The following is a 17,642-nucleotide window of genomic DNA, read 5'->3' on the forward strand; positions in this document are numbered from 1 at the left end:
AAATCACTTCACTATGCAAAGAAAAATGACTTGTGCAACCAAATTCTGGGAAGACAGGAGGAGCAAGCTGTGGTGCTGAGCGCTGCGTGTGTCTGTGTGTCTCAGACACGGCTCTCAGCTCACCAAGCAGAACTTTGACCGACTTGAAGACAAGGTAAAAGTGCAAACACTACATTTACCTTCTGTGACATGATTTTTGGAATTGGTGATGACTTTTCTCAGAAAGTGTAGGGGAAAATATTTAGTTGTAATTGAAGGAAAAGGACAGTGAGAGGTGCCATAGTTGGGGGACGGCGGTGGGGAGGCACAAATTGAAAACAAGGCAGTGTGGTTCTCTTTTCAGCTATTCGTACTCACTGATTGAGCTTTGTGACGTCACGGTTTCCAGTGTTGCAGAGAGCCATTCCTATCACCAATCATTATTCCTAGGTTAAGCTGGGGACTTGAATGATGACTGAACTGAGGCCGCGTGAGAAATTTGGTTTTTTAATGTGTATGTATCCCTAAGAGGAAATTGTGGTGTGTGGTAACAAAATTTAGATTCTCTTTTTTCTTGGTTATGTCTCTGTCTGGTAAATTAGAGGGAAAGATGCTGGACAGTGAGTCAGGAAACTTGAGTGTTCATTCTGAAATTGATGTTTTCTAGCTATGTGGACTTGAGTAAGTTAGGTAAGCTACCAGGCTCACATCAGCTTCCCCATTTGTAGAATTAATTTGGGGACCTGGCATTTTCCTTCTCAAAGTCACGACTTTTCTTTGACATTATTGAATAATTGTTCTGCTTAGAGGCTTTATATTCATTGTAACATTGAACACTCACAACAACTTTGTCAGGTATCTGCTATTATCCTTATTTTATAAATAGGTTCAGAGAAGTCAAATAAGTTACTCAGACGTATAGCAAAAGGCAAAGTACATGTTAGAGCTCAAGTTTGTCTGATTTAAAAGCTCTCTATTATAAAGGCCCATGATCAGCCATTTTAACTAATTGTCCCTTCACAGCACAAACATGTTTCTTGAATTCTGTGGATCCAACCAGAACTATCTGGAATAGCCAGAGGATGGTTTTTTGATTACAGGGTGGCCATGAGTTACCAGGGAGCAGGTTTCCCAAACAGTTGAATGAGGGGAATAAAACAATGGGTCAATTATCTGACAAACTTTGAGAATAGGTCCTGGTCTAGACATCTATATTTATTTTCCTGGGAACTTGAACCCCATCTGACCCCCATTTTTCTCCCTCCTCCTATTCTATTCCCAGTTATATGACAAGGAGGCAACAGAAATATACTGGTCTCTTAGCCAATTTTACTTCTGTGTTGATATAAAGAGAGTGGCAGCTTTTCAAGCAAGTGGTAACATTTCTGATCACTATGAAGTGTCAACCACTTAGCCAGCTAAGTTATTTAAACTTGCTCTTCTCTGTGTAAGAATTCTTAAGGCTGTTTTTTTGGAACCACACCCCTAGGCTGGGGAAAGTTGCTGCGAGGTGCCAAGATATTGGCAAGACATTATATAAGATAAATCCTTCAGAAAAAAGAATTATGACTTTTCTATTTACATTTCTACTCAAACTCAGCAACTACAAGCTTTCCTTTTCAGGTGCTCTTTTAGGAAATTTACCATATTGAGTCTCTTCTCTTTTTAAAACATGCAGGATCAACAGGGCATTTTCCTAAGACTTTTGCACTTTCCTAAGACTATTACACTCCATTTGCATCAACAACAGACAAGGGGAGAATTTCACTCCAGTTCCAATATCTTAATGGAAGCCCCTTAAAGTAGCTGTAGCACAATAGAAGTAACAGTATTGCCATGAAAAATACAGACTTGCAGCCTCCTGTTTCCAAAACCCAGGTATCCCAAGCAGGGCCAGGAATAGGATGAGGCAAACAAGGCTCTTAAGGGAGCAAAGTTTAAGGAGGCACTTATTCATAGGTGCTGGCCCTGTGCTTATACAACTCTGAGCACAAGTATCTCCTTAAATTCTGCAGTGGGTGGCTCATTCTTAAGGAGAGGCTCATTCCCATGGTCAGGATCACACAAGAATGGGTTGTCGTGTTAAAGTGAGTACTTCCTTATATTTTGCACCCTAGGATCTTCCCTCATCCTAGTCCCAGTACTAATCCCAAGAGGCCACAGACTCCATGGAGAGTCTTCAAGACAGCCCCCTAAAGAGAAGAGGGATGCAGAACATGGTTCTACAGCACATGGGGTCCCATTGCCTGATTCCCCCAAGCACTGGGTAGAAGGAGAAATGCTGAGGTTCCCCATTATCCTCTAACCTCACTCCTCTAGCTTTAGTGACTGAAGGAAGGAAGGCAGGAATGAAACACTGTCCTTCTTCCTGGAACGCCCTTCTTAAGTGACTTTAGGCTAGCTCCTTTGGAGAGGCTGAGATGTCCTAAACCCTGGTGTGTTTGTGAGCAGCCACGTGAAGGCACCACCCCAAGGTGAGCTCTGCTGGCCCCACAGACCCTAGAACAGGAGCTCTGTCTTTCTCAAAAAATGTTTGAGGACAGTTTCATAGAAGAAAGTGGCATAATAATTCTGTAGGACTCTAACATGCTTAGTTATATTTCTTCCTCTCTTAAAAATATATATGAACTAATACTCTCCATTACATATGTTGATGGCACTGCCAACCCACTGTCGGGGATGTGTACTTTGAAATATTTTCCAGTGGTGGACATGGGCTTTGGCCGGTGTGTCCTTACTCTCTCGCTCAGTGAGTCCCTTTTGTGTGGCACTTTTGAAAGCCTCATAGAGGCCATGTGTCTATTGGGATCAAAACTATAGCCTTGTCCTCTTTGTCATTACCCTAACCAAGTGAACTAACCTAAGCTACCAATAATGACAACAATACTGACAATAGTCACTGACGTATTTGACCACTTAACGATGTGCAAGCACAGTCTTGGGCACTTTACAAATATTACATAATTTAATCCTTATACTAATCCTGTAAGGAAGCTGTCATTTAGCCACTTTTGCAGAAGAGAAAAATAGAGACAAAGAAAACTTAAGTAACGGGCCTTGGGTCATAAAGCTAGAATGTGGCAGAGTTGGACATGCATTTGATTCCAAAATCTGTGTTCTTTCTGCTTCCACAAAGCCCCTCTTTAAACATTTAGGATTCACAAAATAGGAGTAATTCTTACCCTAATTTGAAATAAGCTGAAGTAGTGGTGTTCCAACTTACACCTTTGTCATTGTTGTTTGCCTTTGTATTCCAGACCCCAGGCAAAGCAATGGGCTCACTCAGTGCAGCAAATGCACAGTTCTGCTTTGACGTCTTTAAAGAGATGAGCTATGACCACACAGCTGAGAACCTCTTCTTTTCTCCCCTGAGTCTCCTGTCTGCCCTGGCTGTGGTGCTCTTTGGGGCCAGAGGTGACAGTGCATCTCAGATGGAACAGGTATGTCACAAACACACTTTCAGCCACGTCTAGAAGACAATCGAGTCACAATTTCCAACACTGTCTTGTTATGGAGATTTCATAGATGCCCAACTCTGTAAAACAAGAGAATGTCCTCCTTCTCTTAATGTTGTTACCTATAAAACTGGCTCTTTCAAAAAGGGTGCAGAAGGTCAGATTTCCCATAGCTCTGTTCTGAGGGGCAGAGGATGAGTGGGCACAGCAGAAGCCTGGACAGGGAGAGGCATTCAGTGAGATCAACCTGGCCCGGGCCAAACTGAGAGTCCCTACCTCTATTGCCACCCATGCATCCTTAGCTTTCCAGGGCCTTCCTGCTGTGGGTCCACATCCCAATGTCCTCTCCAAATTCAGGACCTTTTAACATACTCCCAGATGAGACCCACTCTTTAAGGGTTTTGTTTTCTCAAAATACAGCCCTTTGCTAGGTGAACTGAAAGTGATCTGTTTTAAGATACAGATGGATAACACAAGGCAGATAATAAGAATAAATGAAGTAGTCAGGATTATGCTAGATTGTGTCCAGCATATAGCAAACGCCCAGGGCTGCCAGCACCCAGCACTTAGGAAGCTTTCAAAAACTATTTTTGGCTGTTGACTCAATAATTGCTGCTTGAATAAATTAACAATTACAGATCACATAAAGAATATTTTGCAAGGCTTTACAATCTGTACAATTACCTTTCCAAAGAGATCACCAGCATTTTAACTCAACCAATAATTTTGGCTGACTGGAAAAAGTATTTCCTAGTAGGCATCTTTCAACGTGCTTTAATCATCTCTCCGTTTATGATAGAGGGAATGGTTAACCAGTGGAACAAAGCTGCTCCCCAGCCAAGATTTAAACTGGAAATGAATAGGAAAAGCAGGAGTCAAGCTCTGAATTTAATAATATATTTAAACTCAGGAAAAATTAAATGTAAGAGCTCTTGTGTTCAATTTTATTCCACTCCCATGCATTGGGAGAATAGGTCCCAAGTGTTTAACCCATAGTAGATACTCAATAAATGCTTGCTTGTGGAGAGGGAGAAAGAGATGAGAAGGAGAAAGCCATGGGAATCTTTACAAGTTGTCTTGGGTGAGTGTGGAGAGAGTCACTCCTCCATCTATCCCTTCCTTCAAAACGAGAGACAGCCTGCTGGCTGGAGCTCCATCCACACTTCTGCATGCTTCAGGTTTTGCAACCAGAGAGGTAGCATGGCTCCCTGTGCTGAGGGCATAAGTCATGCAGAGAGAGTCTGGAGTGGAAATAATTCTTTGTCTCTTCTGACAGCCAAGCAGCCTGAATCAGAAGAGAACTAAAAAATTCAAATTCTTTCCTTGACGCTTCCCATACACAATGGAGAAAAATCCTCATATTTTCATCTTCTTAATGATTTTCTCTTCCAACATCCAAAGACTGAGCCAAATGCTCAGAATTCCAGGTTCAACAACTGTGCTTTCTTTTGAGGGTAATGATGATGATGATGATGGTGATGATGATGACCACTGAAGCAACACCAGGGGGCGCCATTCATGCAGAGTCCCTGGATTGTGGAACAATATGTCCTATGATCCAGGAGACAAACAGACAATCTCAGAACTGAGAGAATTCATAAAATTCCCACTCTCTACTCTGTGCTTTAATCTCCGCTGGAACCCAGCAGGCAAGAGGTCGTTCAGTTTGTTCGAAGTCCTCTGAAAAGGTAGAATTTAATAGTATGAAGTAGCTTTTTAACAAACATTCAGACAGCTCTAACTTTTAGCAAGTTCTTCCTAGCCTTGAGCTAAAGTGGACCTCTCGATAACCATTGCTCCTTTATCATTTTCCTATTCTCAAAAGATACATACACAAAAATTACGTCCTCTTCCACGTATATTCTAAGAAGTTATATCTGCCCTGTGTCTACTGCTTTTTCACACAAAACATGTCAAATGTACTCACCCTATAAATATTTGAAAAGAGTTGCAATATTTTATTTCAGCTGTTCTCTGATGCAGGCCTTGGGAAACTGTGGTCAGACCTCAGGTAAGTCAATAGGACTATGGGAAACATATTAACTCTTAGCTGAGAAAATGATACACACTACTGGAATCTCCAGTGGATACTGTGAGCATCAAATCAGGGAACATTTGTGAAAATAACTTTAAAATAATTATTTATTATTTGAATTCAATCATTATCTATGTATGCTCAGTGAGTAACCAATGATATTAACCACCTGCAAATGATAGTAACACTCATTCAGTTATGCACACAGTCATTCATTCTTCATTCAACAAATATTTATGAGGTTCCTATTATGTTTCAAAACTGGAAATGTAGCGATGAACAAAATTAAGCGACAATACACATGAGCAAGACTGAATTGATTTTAAAACCTTAGGATTTTTTTAAACCTTCAGCTTGTATTCTACCACAAGGATTATAAAGGTAAACATGCATATACACAAGTAGGTGCCTACCCCTCATCCCTCACACTCTGATACTCACACTGCTGCCTAAAAGCACATGAAATGTTTCAGTTCTCAAACTCACCTTTCCTCTTTGAAACAATAAACTGTTTTTATAAGGAACAAAACTAAGAAACAGGTAAGAGAAAGGTGAAGGGAACAACAGAAAGTTCATAAAAATGTAAGCATCTAGCATTTATAGAGAGAGAATGGTTTGCTATGTCACTGTCTGGAGTAGCGTTGGCATCGTCTCTGAATATAGTTCTTGATTTCCCATTGTAGATGCTTCACTTGAAGGAACTAACAAGAGCTGCAAATGCTTCAAACGCAAAGGTAGGTACAGTTTCCGCTTTCCTTTTGCTTCTCCTGTGGCAGCCCATCTTTAGGCCATGAGGACTAAAGGTTTAAGGCAATAAAACAGAGTATTTATTCCAGACGGCCCTTGAGTCTAGAACATAGATAGAGTCAAACTCCTGCAGATGCTGTTTTAAGATAATCGATCATGTTGAGATTTGGAAACAAGAGGTGACAAAATGGACACTGTCAAAAAGTTGAGGTAGAGACAATTAGTCTCTGAGAAGAAAGGCTATCCCTTCCTTAGAGCAATAAGTGCAGAAGGGAGACTATTCTCAAAGAGATTTCACAAAGGAACCCTGAAAGCTACCCAGATAGTAGGAGATTGCTTCAAACAGTCCTGGAGCACAGTGAGTGCTCAAAAATATAAATATATCATTTTTTGAAAATATAACCAAAGATGGCTATCTTGATAAGTTTTATTGTTGAATGCTCTTCTATATTGCTAATATCTAGAAAAAATATTCAATGTATGCTTTCACTCGTCTAAGGTGGTCTGTAGCTTTCTAGGTGTGACCTTCCCCCATTATCTGTGGAGGGGCTACTAAGACCAACTTTTATTGCCCGGAATTCTTATTTGTTACAAAATATAACAAACACATTTTTTCTTGATGCCAACTGGACTACAAGTGATATGCCAGTGCTGATTGTGTACTCTGGGCCATCTGGCGGAGGAGGCAGGACGGACTCTGGGCAGGCCAGGAAACATGCCATGTCACCCCTCACTCCTGTGAGGTGACTGAGATACGTTGCCATGCTGCCTGCTACCCACGTATGATCAGCTTGTCGGGTGACACAGTTTGGCGAAAGGCAAAAATTTCAATATGTCCAAATGATGGAATGAGAAGTCTTTGATTCTATTTGTTTTCTGAAATAGTGTGTCCTAATGCAAACCCAGAGCCTTTGGTCTAACCTTAGTTGATACTTAAGTGTGTGACACCAAGGCCCCCAATTTCAAGTATTTTCTGACTTCATCTTAGTGTGAACAAGATACAGGGATCCATTCACATATTCAAGCACTCCTCTCTGAAATCAGCCTGTCTAGCCACGGTCAAGTCCACATGGCAAGTGGCATATTTGCAGAAGCAGCCCATCCATTCCTCCCGGTGAGTTAAAATAAAACTTCTCTCTTCTCTAAGTCAGGTAGAAGTCTTTCCTCTCTCTCTTTATTTAATCTATTCTGGCATTGTTTGTGCTATCAAAACTACAGAAAAATAGAAAAGATATTACATATGTATTTACTTAGATAGATATTACTACATGTAGAATATACATTTTACTATCGCATTTTGTTTCATATAGAAAAATATAGGTTTATGACTTTAACTTTCAAATGCTAATTTGTAACACGTTCAATTATGTTTCAGACCAGCCCAGTTGAAGCATAAAAAGCCTAAATTTTACATAGTTTATGATTAAAAACAACAACACTGACTTAATTTTGATATCGATAATAAAAGAGGAACTGATATCTTGGAACCCCAGGCTAAGGATGCTAACCATTCTAAGACTGATTATCCTAACTATGCGGTTATGGGTGAAGTACAACCTCAGAGGCTGAAAATGTCCTTGGCATTGAAATAACATCCTGTAGCAATTTGTTCATTTTGCTCAACTATCGACCTCAAACATGACAAAGATATTTATTTTTATTAATTGGGCCTAGTCCTGGATAATGGCATTTTATGTGTTCCTACCTCTATTTTCATATAATTCCTACCATATATGACCTAAATGTATTAAAATCATAATTTATTTGCTATGTCTCTTCTTTTTCTATGCTTACTTTACAGACATATTTAGACTGTATTGAACAATTACATAAACTGAAACCTGAAAATTTGGATTTCAAAAATAATTTAGAAGGAGCCAGAATGCAGATTAACTCATGGATTGAACAAGAGACAAAAGGTAAAAGGTTTCTTCTTTTTCTCCATCTTCTTCTTCTTTTAGAGATAATTTACATTCAGTGAGATGCTCAGATCTTCAAAAGTACGCTCGGACAGTTTTGACAAACGCACGTGGAGACACAGAACATTACTATCACACTGAAAATTTCCTCCAGGTCTGTTCCCCAGCAGCCACCTCTCTGATTCTCCCATCAGAGCTTGGTTTTGCCTGTTCTGAAATTCAAAGTCAATGGAATAATACAGTATGTGCTTTTTTGTGCCCTGCTTTTCTCACTCGGCATATTATTTTTGAGATCCACTCATGTTTTTGGATACCTCCGTGGTTCCTGCCTTTTCATTCTTGAGTAGTCTTCCACTCAACAATAAAAATGTTGTGACTCTACCACAGTTCACCCGTTCTTCTCTTGATGGACATCTATGTTGATTCTAGTTTTGGGCCATTATGAATAACATTACTATAAACTTTCTTGTAAAAGGGTTTTGTGTACATATTTTTTAATTTCTCTTTGATAAATACTTAAGAGAATTGCTAGGTTTTAAGCTAGGTGGAGGTTTACCTTTTTAATGAGCTGCCAAATAGTTTTCCAAAGTGGTTGAACCATTTCACATTCTCACCATCACTATGAAAATTCCCCTTACCGAAAATCCTCTCCAATTTTTGGTGTTATAAATATTTTTCATTTAATTGTTTTAGTAGGTGTATAGTAGTATATGTTATTGTGGTCTTACCTTGCATTTTTCTGATGACTAATGACATTGAGCATCTTTTTTTGTATGTCTATTGGCTCTTAATATATTTTTATTTATGAAGTGTCTGTTCAAGTTATTTGCCCACATTTTAATAGGGTTGTTTTCTTTTTGTTATTGCTTTGCAAGAATTCTTTGCATACTCTGGATATGAATATTTTGTCAGATACATATATTACTAATATTTTGTCCTAGTCTGTGTCTTGTGTATTTATTTTGTTAACTATAGTTTCGGTGAGCAGAAGTTTCTAATTTTAATGAAGTCCAATTTATCAATATTTTCATTTTGTGGTTTCTGCTTTCTGTGTACTCTCTAAGAAAGTTTTGCTGATGAGAAGGTCACTAAGATATTCTCTTCTGTTTTCTTTTAGTAGGTTTATTGTTTTAGGGTTTAGATTTAGGTTTATAATCTATCTCAACTTGACTTTTATGTGGGATGTGAAATAGGGCTGAAGGTTCTGTCTTTTCTTCATATGGATAATCAATTGTTCTAGTACCAGGAGTTGAAGATCTAAAGACTTTTTTCATTTTATGAAATGAAAACTCATGACATCTTCTTGTCAGTTTTACTTTTGAGAAGTGAGGAGGCATAAAATGCAGAAAATCTTTATTCTGCAATGTTCCCAGTTACCTCTCTTGCTTGATTTTAGTAGAAAATCATTGCCTGATAACAGTGGTGAGGTGCAAAACCACCGAGTCAGATGTTCATTGTTTTCCGCATAAGGTGGTGGCAGGAGAAATGTCATAGGAAAGTCAAACCTTAATGGTTAGTGTGCTGGTATCTACAAACTCTCTCTTAATCAGGTAACTTAATTGCTATATAATTTCATCAGGCTTTTTAACTTTTAAGAGTCTTTTCTTTATCTATTAAATAGTGGTAATAGTAAATACTTACATGATACTTAATCTATATCACACACTATTCGAGTATTTTTTAATATTTTTTGTGCGAGGAAGATTGGCCCTGAGCTAAAATGCATTGCCAATCTTCCTCTTTTTGTTTGAGGAAGATTGTTGCTGAGCTAACATCTGTGCCAATCTTCCTCTGTTATGTGGGATGCCACTACAGTGTGGCTTGACGAGCAGTGCTAGGTCCATGCCTGGAATCCAAACCTTCGAACACCAGGCCACTGAAATAGAGCGCATGAACTTAACCATTACACCACCGGGTTGACCCCTGTTCTGAGTATTTTACATCTATTATCTCATTTAATCCCCCCAAAAGATTATGAGTTAGGTACAACTGCTATCCTCACTTTACAGATAAAGTGACTGAGGCCTAGAAAGTTTAAATAACCCAATCAAAGTCACACACCAGTAAGTGGTAGATCCTGAACTCGAGCTCCAGGTTCCATACTCTCAATAGTAGGCGATCCTGCCTCATGTGGAAGATGCGGATGAAATCAGGTAACTTCTCACTCATGGAGATTTCATCATATCAACTGGCAGAGAGCTAGTTCATTTTTTTAAAATGGCTGCATAAAAATTTATGGTTTAGATGGATCATAATTTATTAAAATGTTTTTGGCAGTATTAATAACACTGAAATAAACATATTTATAGATGTATAGATTTTTAATCAACATCCTTATAGATAATTTGCACAACTGTTGTAAATACTTTGTTAGTCTTCTGTGCACTGCCTATTCATTAATTCTCTTCTTGTTAGTTTGTCAGAGCTCAGTGCATATTATAGATATTAACATTTGTCCTATGTCTAGCAAATATGTTTACAAGTCTGTTATTTTTAGATTAATTTTAAGTTCTTTTCTGCCACGTATATTTAAAATTTTCAGAGTCAAATCTGATTATTTTTTTCTTTGATAGCTTCTAGGGTCCAGAATTGTTGAAGAAAACCCCTCCCCACTCAAAGATTGTAGACGTAAATATACATGGGAGAAAACGTGATATTTTCTCAGAAGATTTTCGTTGTCTTTTCATCTACATTTTTGCTCCCTCTGGAATCCAAATTATTATTAGTGCAAGAATTTTACCAAAGGTAGAGAAACAAAGACATAATAGAGTAAGGGAAATAAAGTCCATCAACAATTTTGTATGTAGCCGTAAAGTAGGCAGACATAGGCTACACACTCACATTGTTTTCTTTTCCATCTTACATGCTTCATTTATTAAAGAATTATGAATGCTTTACATATTTACTCAAACATCTTTTTGGCTCATCTGAAGATATTGAGTGGTAATTAGTCATGCCAGGTCAAAGATGCGTTAAAAACAAAAGCAAGACCAGTGAAAACCATTCCCGTTCCATGGCTGATCCAGTGCGATCTGACGATGTTTCTCTTCCCAAAGGTGAGATCAAGGACCTCTTGTCACCCAACAGCCTCGCCTCCTCTGACCAGTTGGTGCTGGTTAATGCCATCTCCTTCAGAGGGACCTGGAAGTATGCATTTCAGAAAGACCAAACGACAGCAATGGCTTTCAAATTGGATGAGGTAGTTTCATGACTTAATTTGTTTTCCTCTTAAAGGTAATCCTCCAAAGTTTGCCTTAAAGTGCATTAAATTATTTCTGGCCTTAAGTAGGTAAATTAAGTTCCAAGTGACTATCCTAACTACGTACTCCACAAAGTGCAGATTTAGATTCATGAGACAGTTTTTTGTTACTGAACTTTTCTCTTAAATTCTCCATAGCACTTTTACCTTATATTGAAATTAGAAATGCTATGTTGTAAAATTAAAAACCAGTCTGAAATATAGACCTTGAAAAGGTTTAAAGTGGCTTTGGGATTTGGGCTAAGTTTAACCCATTTTTAGATAATTCACTTCCTGCAAACCGGACATGAAGCCAAGTGATGAACCGACAGGCAGGTCATTTGTAAAACGGGTGTGATCTTGAGAAGTAAAGCAAAACTGGTGGACGAGATCCACTTTCCAAAGAAAAGCTTCCAGGTATGCTGTCCTACCCCCACCCTCAGTCTTCCCAACTTCTTTTCTTAGTGCCCCAAAAGTGTGCTACACATCAGGCTGCAACCAAAATAAGATATGTTATTCAACAAAGAAGAATGGATCTGTATATTATAACTAAGTCCCTAAGCTCTCAAATGTATTTACTCTATCAAATGCATCTACCAAGAAATGCTGGACATTACTGGTCAATTTAAAATCTGTTATAGTCAACTATAAAAATAAAGAGGGTTTATACTTTTGAATAAATATTTTCCATGTAAAAGAAATAGTGAGTGACTTTAAGGAAAAAAAAAAATCGTTTAGCCAAACACATTAGTCACATCTGGAAATAACTTTCCAAAGAATTTTGCCATCAGATATTGAGGTCATAAAGCAAATAATGGAATTACATATTTTTTTTACAGTTGTGTTTTTAAAAACGGAGATTCCAGGGCCACATTTGCGAACATTCTGATTTGCAAGAAGTGCCTGAATATATGTATTTTTAAACAGCCCCTGTAGGTCCTTCTAAGGATCAGCCCAGATAGGGGATCACAGTGTAAGGAAAATGGAGCGAAGATTTTAGCAGAATTCATAGAAAGATACTTAAAGGGGTAAACATACCCACAAATAAGCAGATGTGTGAGAAGACACAGTTAATAAAACAGAATCTTTAATTCCACAGTAAAATCTGGTCAGTTGGTCTACATACACAATGCAGGTATCTTTAACCTGTTAACTAGCAATTCAAAGAGAAAAACGTAATATGTGGTTATGGTCACAACTAGATTTCCTTCAAGTGACCTGATTATGTGGAACCCAGCATTTTGTTACATTCTTAGCTAATTTGTAACAGTTGTAATCTGCAACTCAGTGCTGCAGATTCTTCCAGATTGGTCAGATTTTACTTGAGGTGGAGAGATTTCTAAATTATGGTCTTGAAAGGACCTATTTGACTTTTAAAAGTGGTTATCCTGATAAGATCTTATGCTCTATATTTCTTAGCACTTTGAAGTGAATTAACTGCTTCTGGGCATCAAAACATACAGTTGAATAAAAATAATACATTGAGAGACTTAAGCCCTTTGTAGCTCAGTAGCTACTTTGTTTAGGCTACTCCCTCTCTTTAAATCATCATCACAACAATTGTCAGTCATAGATATTTCTGTAGAAAGATGGATGGAAGTTTTTTTTTGTTTTTTTTTTTTTGTCATTCAATGTGGGCAAATTTGGAGGATGAATATAAACATAATTTCATGTCTTACATGGAAACATAAAAAGGGACTGACTTTGCTGTTTCTCTGTTTTTACTTTTACAGTCCCAGAGCAAACCTGTCCAGATGATGCGGCTGCAAGGGCGCTTTAAACTGGGCTCCGTAAAGGAGCCTCGGGTCCAGGTCCTTGAAATGCCGGACGCCGAGGATCATCTGAGTATGGTCATCGTCCTACCCAGCGAAGACGTCGGCCTGGGGCAGGTAAACCTCCGAGCCTGGGCAGCCACAGCCATGAGAAAAGGCTCTGTGCTTGAGGATCACCCATGCAGAAAGCCGGAGGATTTAAAATAACCCCTTACACTGCTCTTTAATGCAGTGTTACCTCCACTTAAAAAAATAAGTAGGGCCAACCCCCAAATAAAGTATACTCCATGCACTAGCAGGTGTTCTTGCACTTGTAAGAGTTTTGGGCTTTCAAAGCACGTCATGCATTTCCTCTTTCACTCTTCACAGTGCGTTGTTGTAGTTGTACATGTATTTTTCATATATTATACATTGACACCGCATTTGGACCTGCCACCAACCGATGAAATCTATTTCCACCAACACCCAAGGCCAAAACGTGCAAACTCAATGTGCAGGCTTCTCCCTTTGCTTCTTTCTCTGGTCCTTTCCTCTGAGCCCCATGAGGACGCTCCTGTTCCACATTGTGGTTCTGTGTTCTGCTCTCAGCATCGGTGTGGACCTATACTCAGGGCTTTCTTTGAATCCCTGTCTCTCCTCCTTTTCTTCTGCTTGTTCTGCTTCTCTCAAGTTCTGCGTTGCTCCCATCTATTTCTTTCTGGCTACAGACTTCTCACCCTCCCCTTCACCCTTTTTTCCAAATAACTCTTGAATTGTGTGCCAAGTTGTAGATTCCAGTGTTAGATATGTTTCCAGTGCAATTCTTACATGTGGCTGCATTTTTGCCACTTACTCTGATAGAATCTGCTTTCCAAAATCACAGTAAGAATTTGCCTTACCTATTCATAACCTCACATCTGGTCCTCAGGATGTTTCACATTTTGCTATATTTTAATTTTCTAAATAAAGATTTTCATATTTTGCTTCCTGCTATGTTTCCCATAGGTTACCAAGGGAATCACTTATGAGAAACTGAAAAGCTGGATAGGCTCGGCCAACATGAAGGACACAGCTGTGGTTCTGCACCTGCCCCAGCTCAGACTTGATGAGCGTCATGAAGATCTGACTTTCATATTGGAGGCTTTGGGAATGACTGATGTCTTGGACCACTCAAGGGCTAACCTGTCTGGCGTAACTGCAGGAGGTGGGCTTGTGGTCTCCAAGATAATCCATAAGGCCATGCTAGAGGTTACAGAGGGTGGCCCAGAGTCCACACTTACCAACCAAACAGGAGAGGTGGAAAATCCTGAAACCTTCAAGATGGATCATCCTTTCCTCTTCTTTATCCTACACAAAGAGACTAAGACGATTCTTTTCTATGGTAGGGTCTGCATCCCTTAAGGAATGGCATGAATTTGTACTCAAACAACTTTCTGATTCTTCAAAGTAGCCAGATTTTATGAGCTTGTAGAATTCATTCAGTTTAGGTGCAACTGAAAGAGATAAACCATGCTTCTTAGCAATGTTTTTTTTCCAACTATCTCATGTAGAATATCCGTCCATCCTTTCTTGCTTCAGTTTAGGCTGGTTAAACAAGTTACAGCATGCCATTAACTGTACTTACTAAAAAATTGTGATCAGCACCATTTTTTTCTTAGGTAGATTTCAACTTGCTCAGAACCTCATTTATAGCTAAAACTCAGAATGTCTTTTTCCAAACAAACAACATTATTCAGTATGATTAGCTTACCAAGTTAGTTCTTAAACACTTAATTACCTCACTCGCAACTGAACTAATGATGTTAATAAGAGGAGCTAACCTTCACTGGGCATGTGGCATGTGCCTGGCACTCACCGGATGACCTGCTTCAATTCTCACCAGAACCCCGAGAGGCAGGAATGATTGTTTTCTCCATTTTAAAGACGGGAAACTGAGACAGGTTTAATAACTGAACACACAAGTGGCAAGTAACAGACTAGATTTCCAAACCCAGAAGGTTTGATACAAGACCCCTACTCTTGACCACGATCAACCCTGTCCTCGTCATAAGTCTGCATCCTGAGACTCAGAGCCAGGGCCGCCACGGTAGAAAAGGAAGCAGAAAGAAAAAGAAGGGAGTTGCTTTCCTCCTATGGGAATGGGCTCAGTTTAGAAGTAACATTTATAGAACATTTTCAAGTTTTCAAAGAAGTTCCATACTTGAAATTATTTAATAGGCAAATGTGTTTTATTTTATGCTTATTCTTTTTTCCATGTCCCTCTCCACTTCTTCTTTTTTTTTCTTTTTTGGTGAGGAAGATTGGCCCTGAGCTAACTGTGCCCATCTTCCTCTATTTTGTATGTGGGATGCTGCCACAGCATCACTTGATGAGCAGTAAGTAGGTCCATGCCCAGGATCCCACCCCGCCAACTCCAGGCCGCTGAAGCAGAACACAGGAACTTAACCACTATGCCACCTGCCGGCCCCTCTCTCTACTTCTTAAATTCCAACTTTCTCATCAGCAAGTCCTTCTTTCTGCTGGCCTCCAGGTGCTCATTGTCTCAAGTTGCTCTCCAGGGGATTCCACTGAGAACAGAAGGGGAAGAGCCCTGGATTTGGTGTCAGGAGATCTAAGTTGGAATCTTGACTTTGTGCACTTACTAACTGACAAACTTGAGGGAGGCATTCACCTCTGAGAGTTCAGTCTCCTCCTCTGCAAAATGGACATGTCAATCCTGCCTCCTGCTCAAGGCTGCCGGGAGATTCAAAGGTTAACAAAAAGGAAAATGCGGGGCTGCCCAGTGACGTGGAGGTTAAGTGCGCACGTTCCACTTAGGCGGCCTGCGGTTCACCGGTTTGGATCCCGGGTGAGGACATGGCATGGCTTGCCAAAAGCCAGGCTGTGGTAGGCGTCCTGCATATAAAGCAGAGGAAGATGGGCATGGATGTTAGCTCAGGGCCAGTCTTCCTCAGCAAAAAGAGGAGGATTGGCAGTAGTTAGCTCAGGGCTAATCTTCCTCGGAAACAAAAAAAAAGAAAATGCTCGATCAGTTAGCTTTCTGATTACATGCTGCCGAGATGTGCAGCTGTCTAGGGGCCCTGCACGAGGGGCCCCAGGAATCCCCTTCGGGTCACCCCTTCTTTTGTGGTGTCTCTTTTTTCTTCTCTGCTTTCTACGTGTCTTTATAAGAAGCGTTTTACTCCTTTACGTTGTCTGCAGGCCTGATTATCTAATACCAATTACTTACTTACCCTTGAGGTTTAATTTTACAGTCATTCTGGATTTCTAGTTTTATCTGGTGGGAATTATTCATAGAAATAGTTTTGAGTATTTTTCCCAGATGTTTAAAATTTAAGTTATATCTCTACTTTTAAGTGAGTTGAGGGCACATTCCAGCTCACAACTAGTTCAATCCCTTCACTCGTGTCAAAAATTTGTCTTAATTTTTACCACTCAACTTTAAGTTTACTGATATAATGCCTAATATGGATCTCTTCCCTTAACTCACTTGATTCATAACTTTTAGCAGGTGAATAAGTCCACTGATGCTTGTTCATTGTAATGAGATTCTTTCTCAATCTCCACTACCTCACAATTTAGATTTTAATAGCTTTAGGTTGGATAGAGCAAGTATATTTTGACTGAACTGAACAAAAATTCTGTAATGTATAACTACTGAGGGAATACTGGTAATATTATACTATTAAACATTTGCTAGTTGCCTAAAGTATTTTGCATTGAGTAATTTTGCACGCCCTATATTCTACAAAGGACTTGGTACACCCTAATAACACCTTTCCAGAATTTGTTGTAAACACCTTCCATTGTCTAAGCAGACACCTGAGTCACCATAGTTTCCAAATGAAGTACAGCCAGAAGCAGCCAAAGAGGTACAAGAAGACAATGCTGGTGAAGCCACGAAAGTAAGAAAAAGGTGGAAGGCAAGGACAAAGTATACAATATGTTGAAACATTTCAGCTTTTGGTTTTTTTCATTTTAGTGCTGGAGGTTTTTCTTCTTTTTAAACTTTTACATTCATGTCCCTGGTCAGTTATACAGGAGAAAAAAGAAAGAAAAGAGAAATGTAATTGGGGGAAGTTGGACTTACATGGTTTTGTGAACTATTTTCTCTCAAAATAAAATTCTGAGAGTCTAATCGTTAGTTAAACAGAACGCATAGAGGTGGAGTACTAAACCATCTTGTCTCCGATGTAAACAAAACAAGCAAGTACCCCTTCCTAAGGTTTGTCATTGCCAGGAACATGTTTCTGGAGGGTGTGGCACCAGCTCTGCTGAAGAGAGCCCTGTTGGTCTTGGAACGCCAGCCCCGCTCTTCCCAACAAGTAGAATCATGAAGCCGAATTGGCCATCATTTTTTACGTGGTGCCTGTGGTTCCACTCATGAAAAAAATGTTGCTGTTAAAAAGAAGAATTAAATGACTTAAATGCATGGATTTGTCCCTGAACGAACCCATTGATTATACTTTCTGAATTCTACTTTGGGTTATGTCATCAGTTACTTGATCAGGGGCCCTG

The 17,642-nt window shown here is 39.4% G+C and overlaps 1 protein-coding gene and 1 long non-coding RNA gene across 4 annotated transcripts in view; one reads left to right on the plus strand and one right to left on the minus strand.

Moving 5' to 3' along the window:
* On the plus strand, nucleotides 1–16,833 carry LOC103553007 (ovalbumin-like). Of its 3 annotated transcripts, none has more exons than XR_011542082.1 (9): nucleotides 18–154; nucleotides 3,237–3,419; nucleotides 6,153–6,203; nucleotides 7,205–7,330; nucleotides 8,018–8,135; nucleotides 11,192–11,334; nucleotides 13,107–13,262; nucleotides 14,130–15,379; nucleotides 16,069–16,833. XR_011542082.1 is itself a non-coding variant. In XM_070627832.1 (9 exons), the coding sequence occupies exons 2-8, from the start codon at nucleotides 3,252–3,254 to the stop codon at nucleotides 14,523–14,525; spliced, it is 1,158 nt and encodes a 385-aa protein (XP_070483933.1). In that variant the 5' UTR covers nucleotides 18–154; nucleotides 3,237–3,251; the 3' UTR covers nucleotides 14,526–14,570; nucleotides 16,063–16,833. The 3 variants fall into 3 exon arrangements, 2 of the variants coding, with proteins under 2 accessions (XP_008521595.2, XP_070483933.1); XM_070627832.1 differs by having other exon boundaries at nucleotides 14,130–14,570; nucleotides 16,063–16,833; XM_008523373.2 differs by having other exon boundaries at nucleotides 1–154; nucleotides 14,130–16,833.
* The window catches only part of LOC103553010 (uncharacterized), a 92,304-nt gene continuing 85,043 nt past the window's right edge, over nucleotides 10,382–17,642 (minus strand). The window contains exons 9-10 of the long non-coding RNA XR_011542084.1: nucleotides 14,405–14,617; nucleotides 10,382–11,276 (exon numbers count right to left, since the gene is read on the minus strand). This is a non-coding gene — a long non-coding RNA (uncharacterized lncRNA). The remainder of the gene's footprint in view (nucleotides 11,277–14,404; nucleotides 14,618–17,642) is intronic.

The sequence above is a fragment of the Equus przewalskii genome, chromosome 7 (assembly GCF_037783145.1).
Source record: "Equus przewalskii isolate Varuska chromosome 7, EquPr2, whole genome shotgun sequence".
Lineage (NCBI taxonomy): Eukaryota > Metazoa > Chordata > Mammalia > Perissodactyla > Equidae > Equus > Equus przewalskii.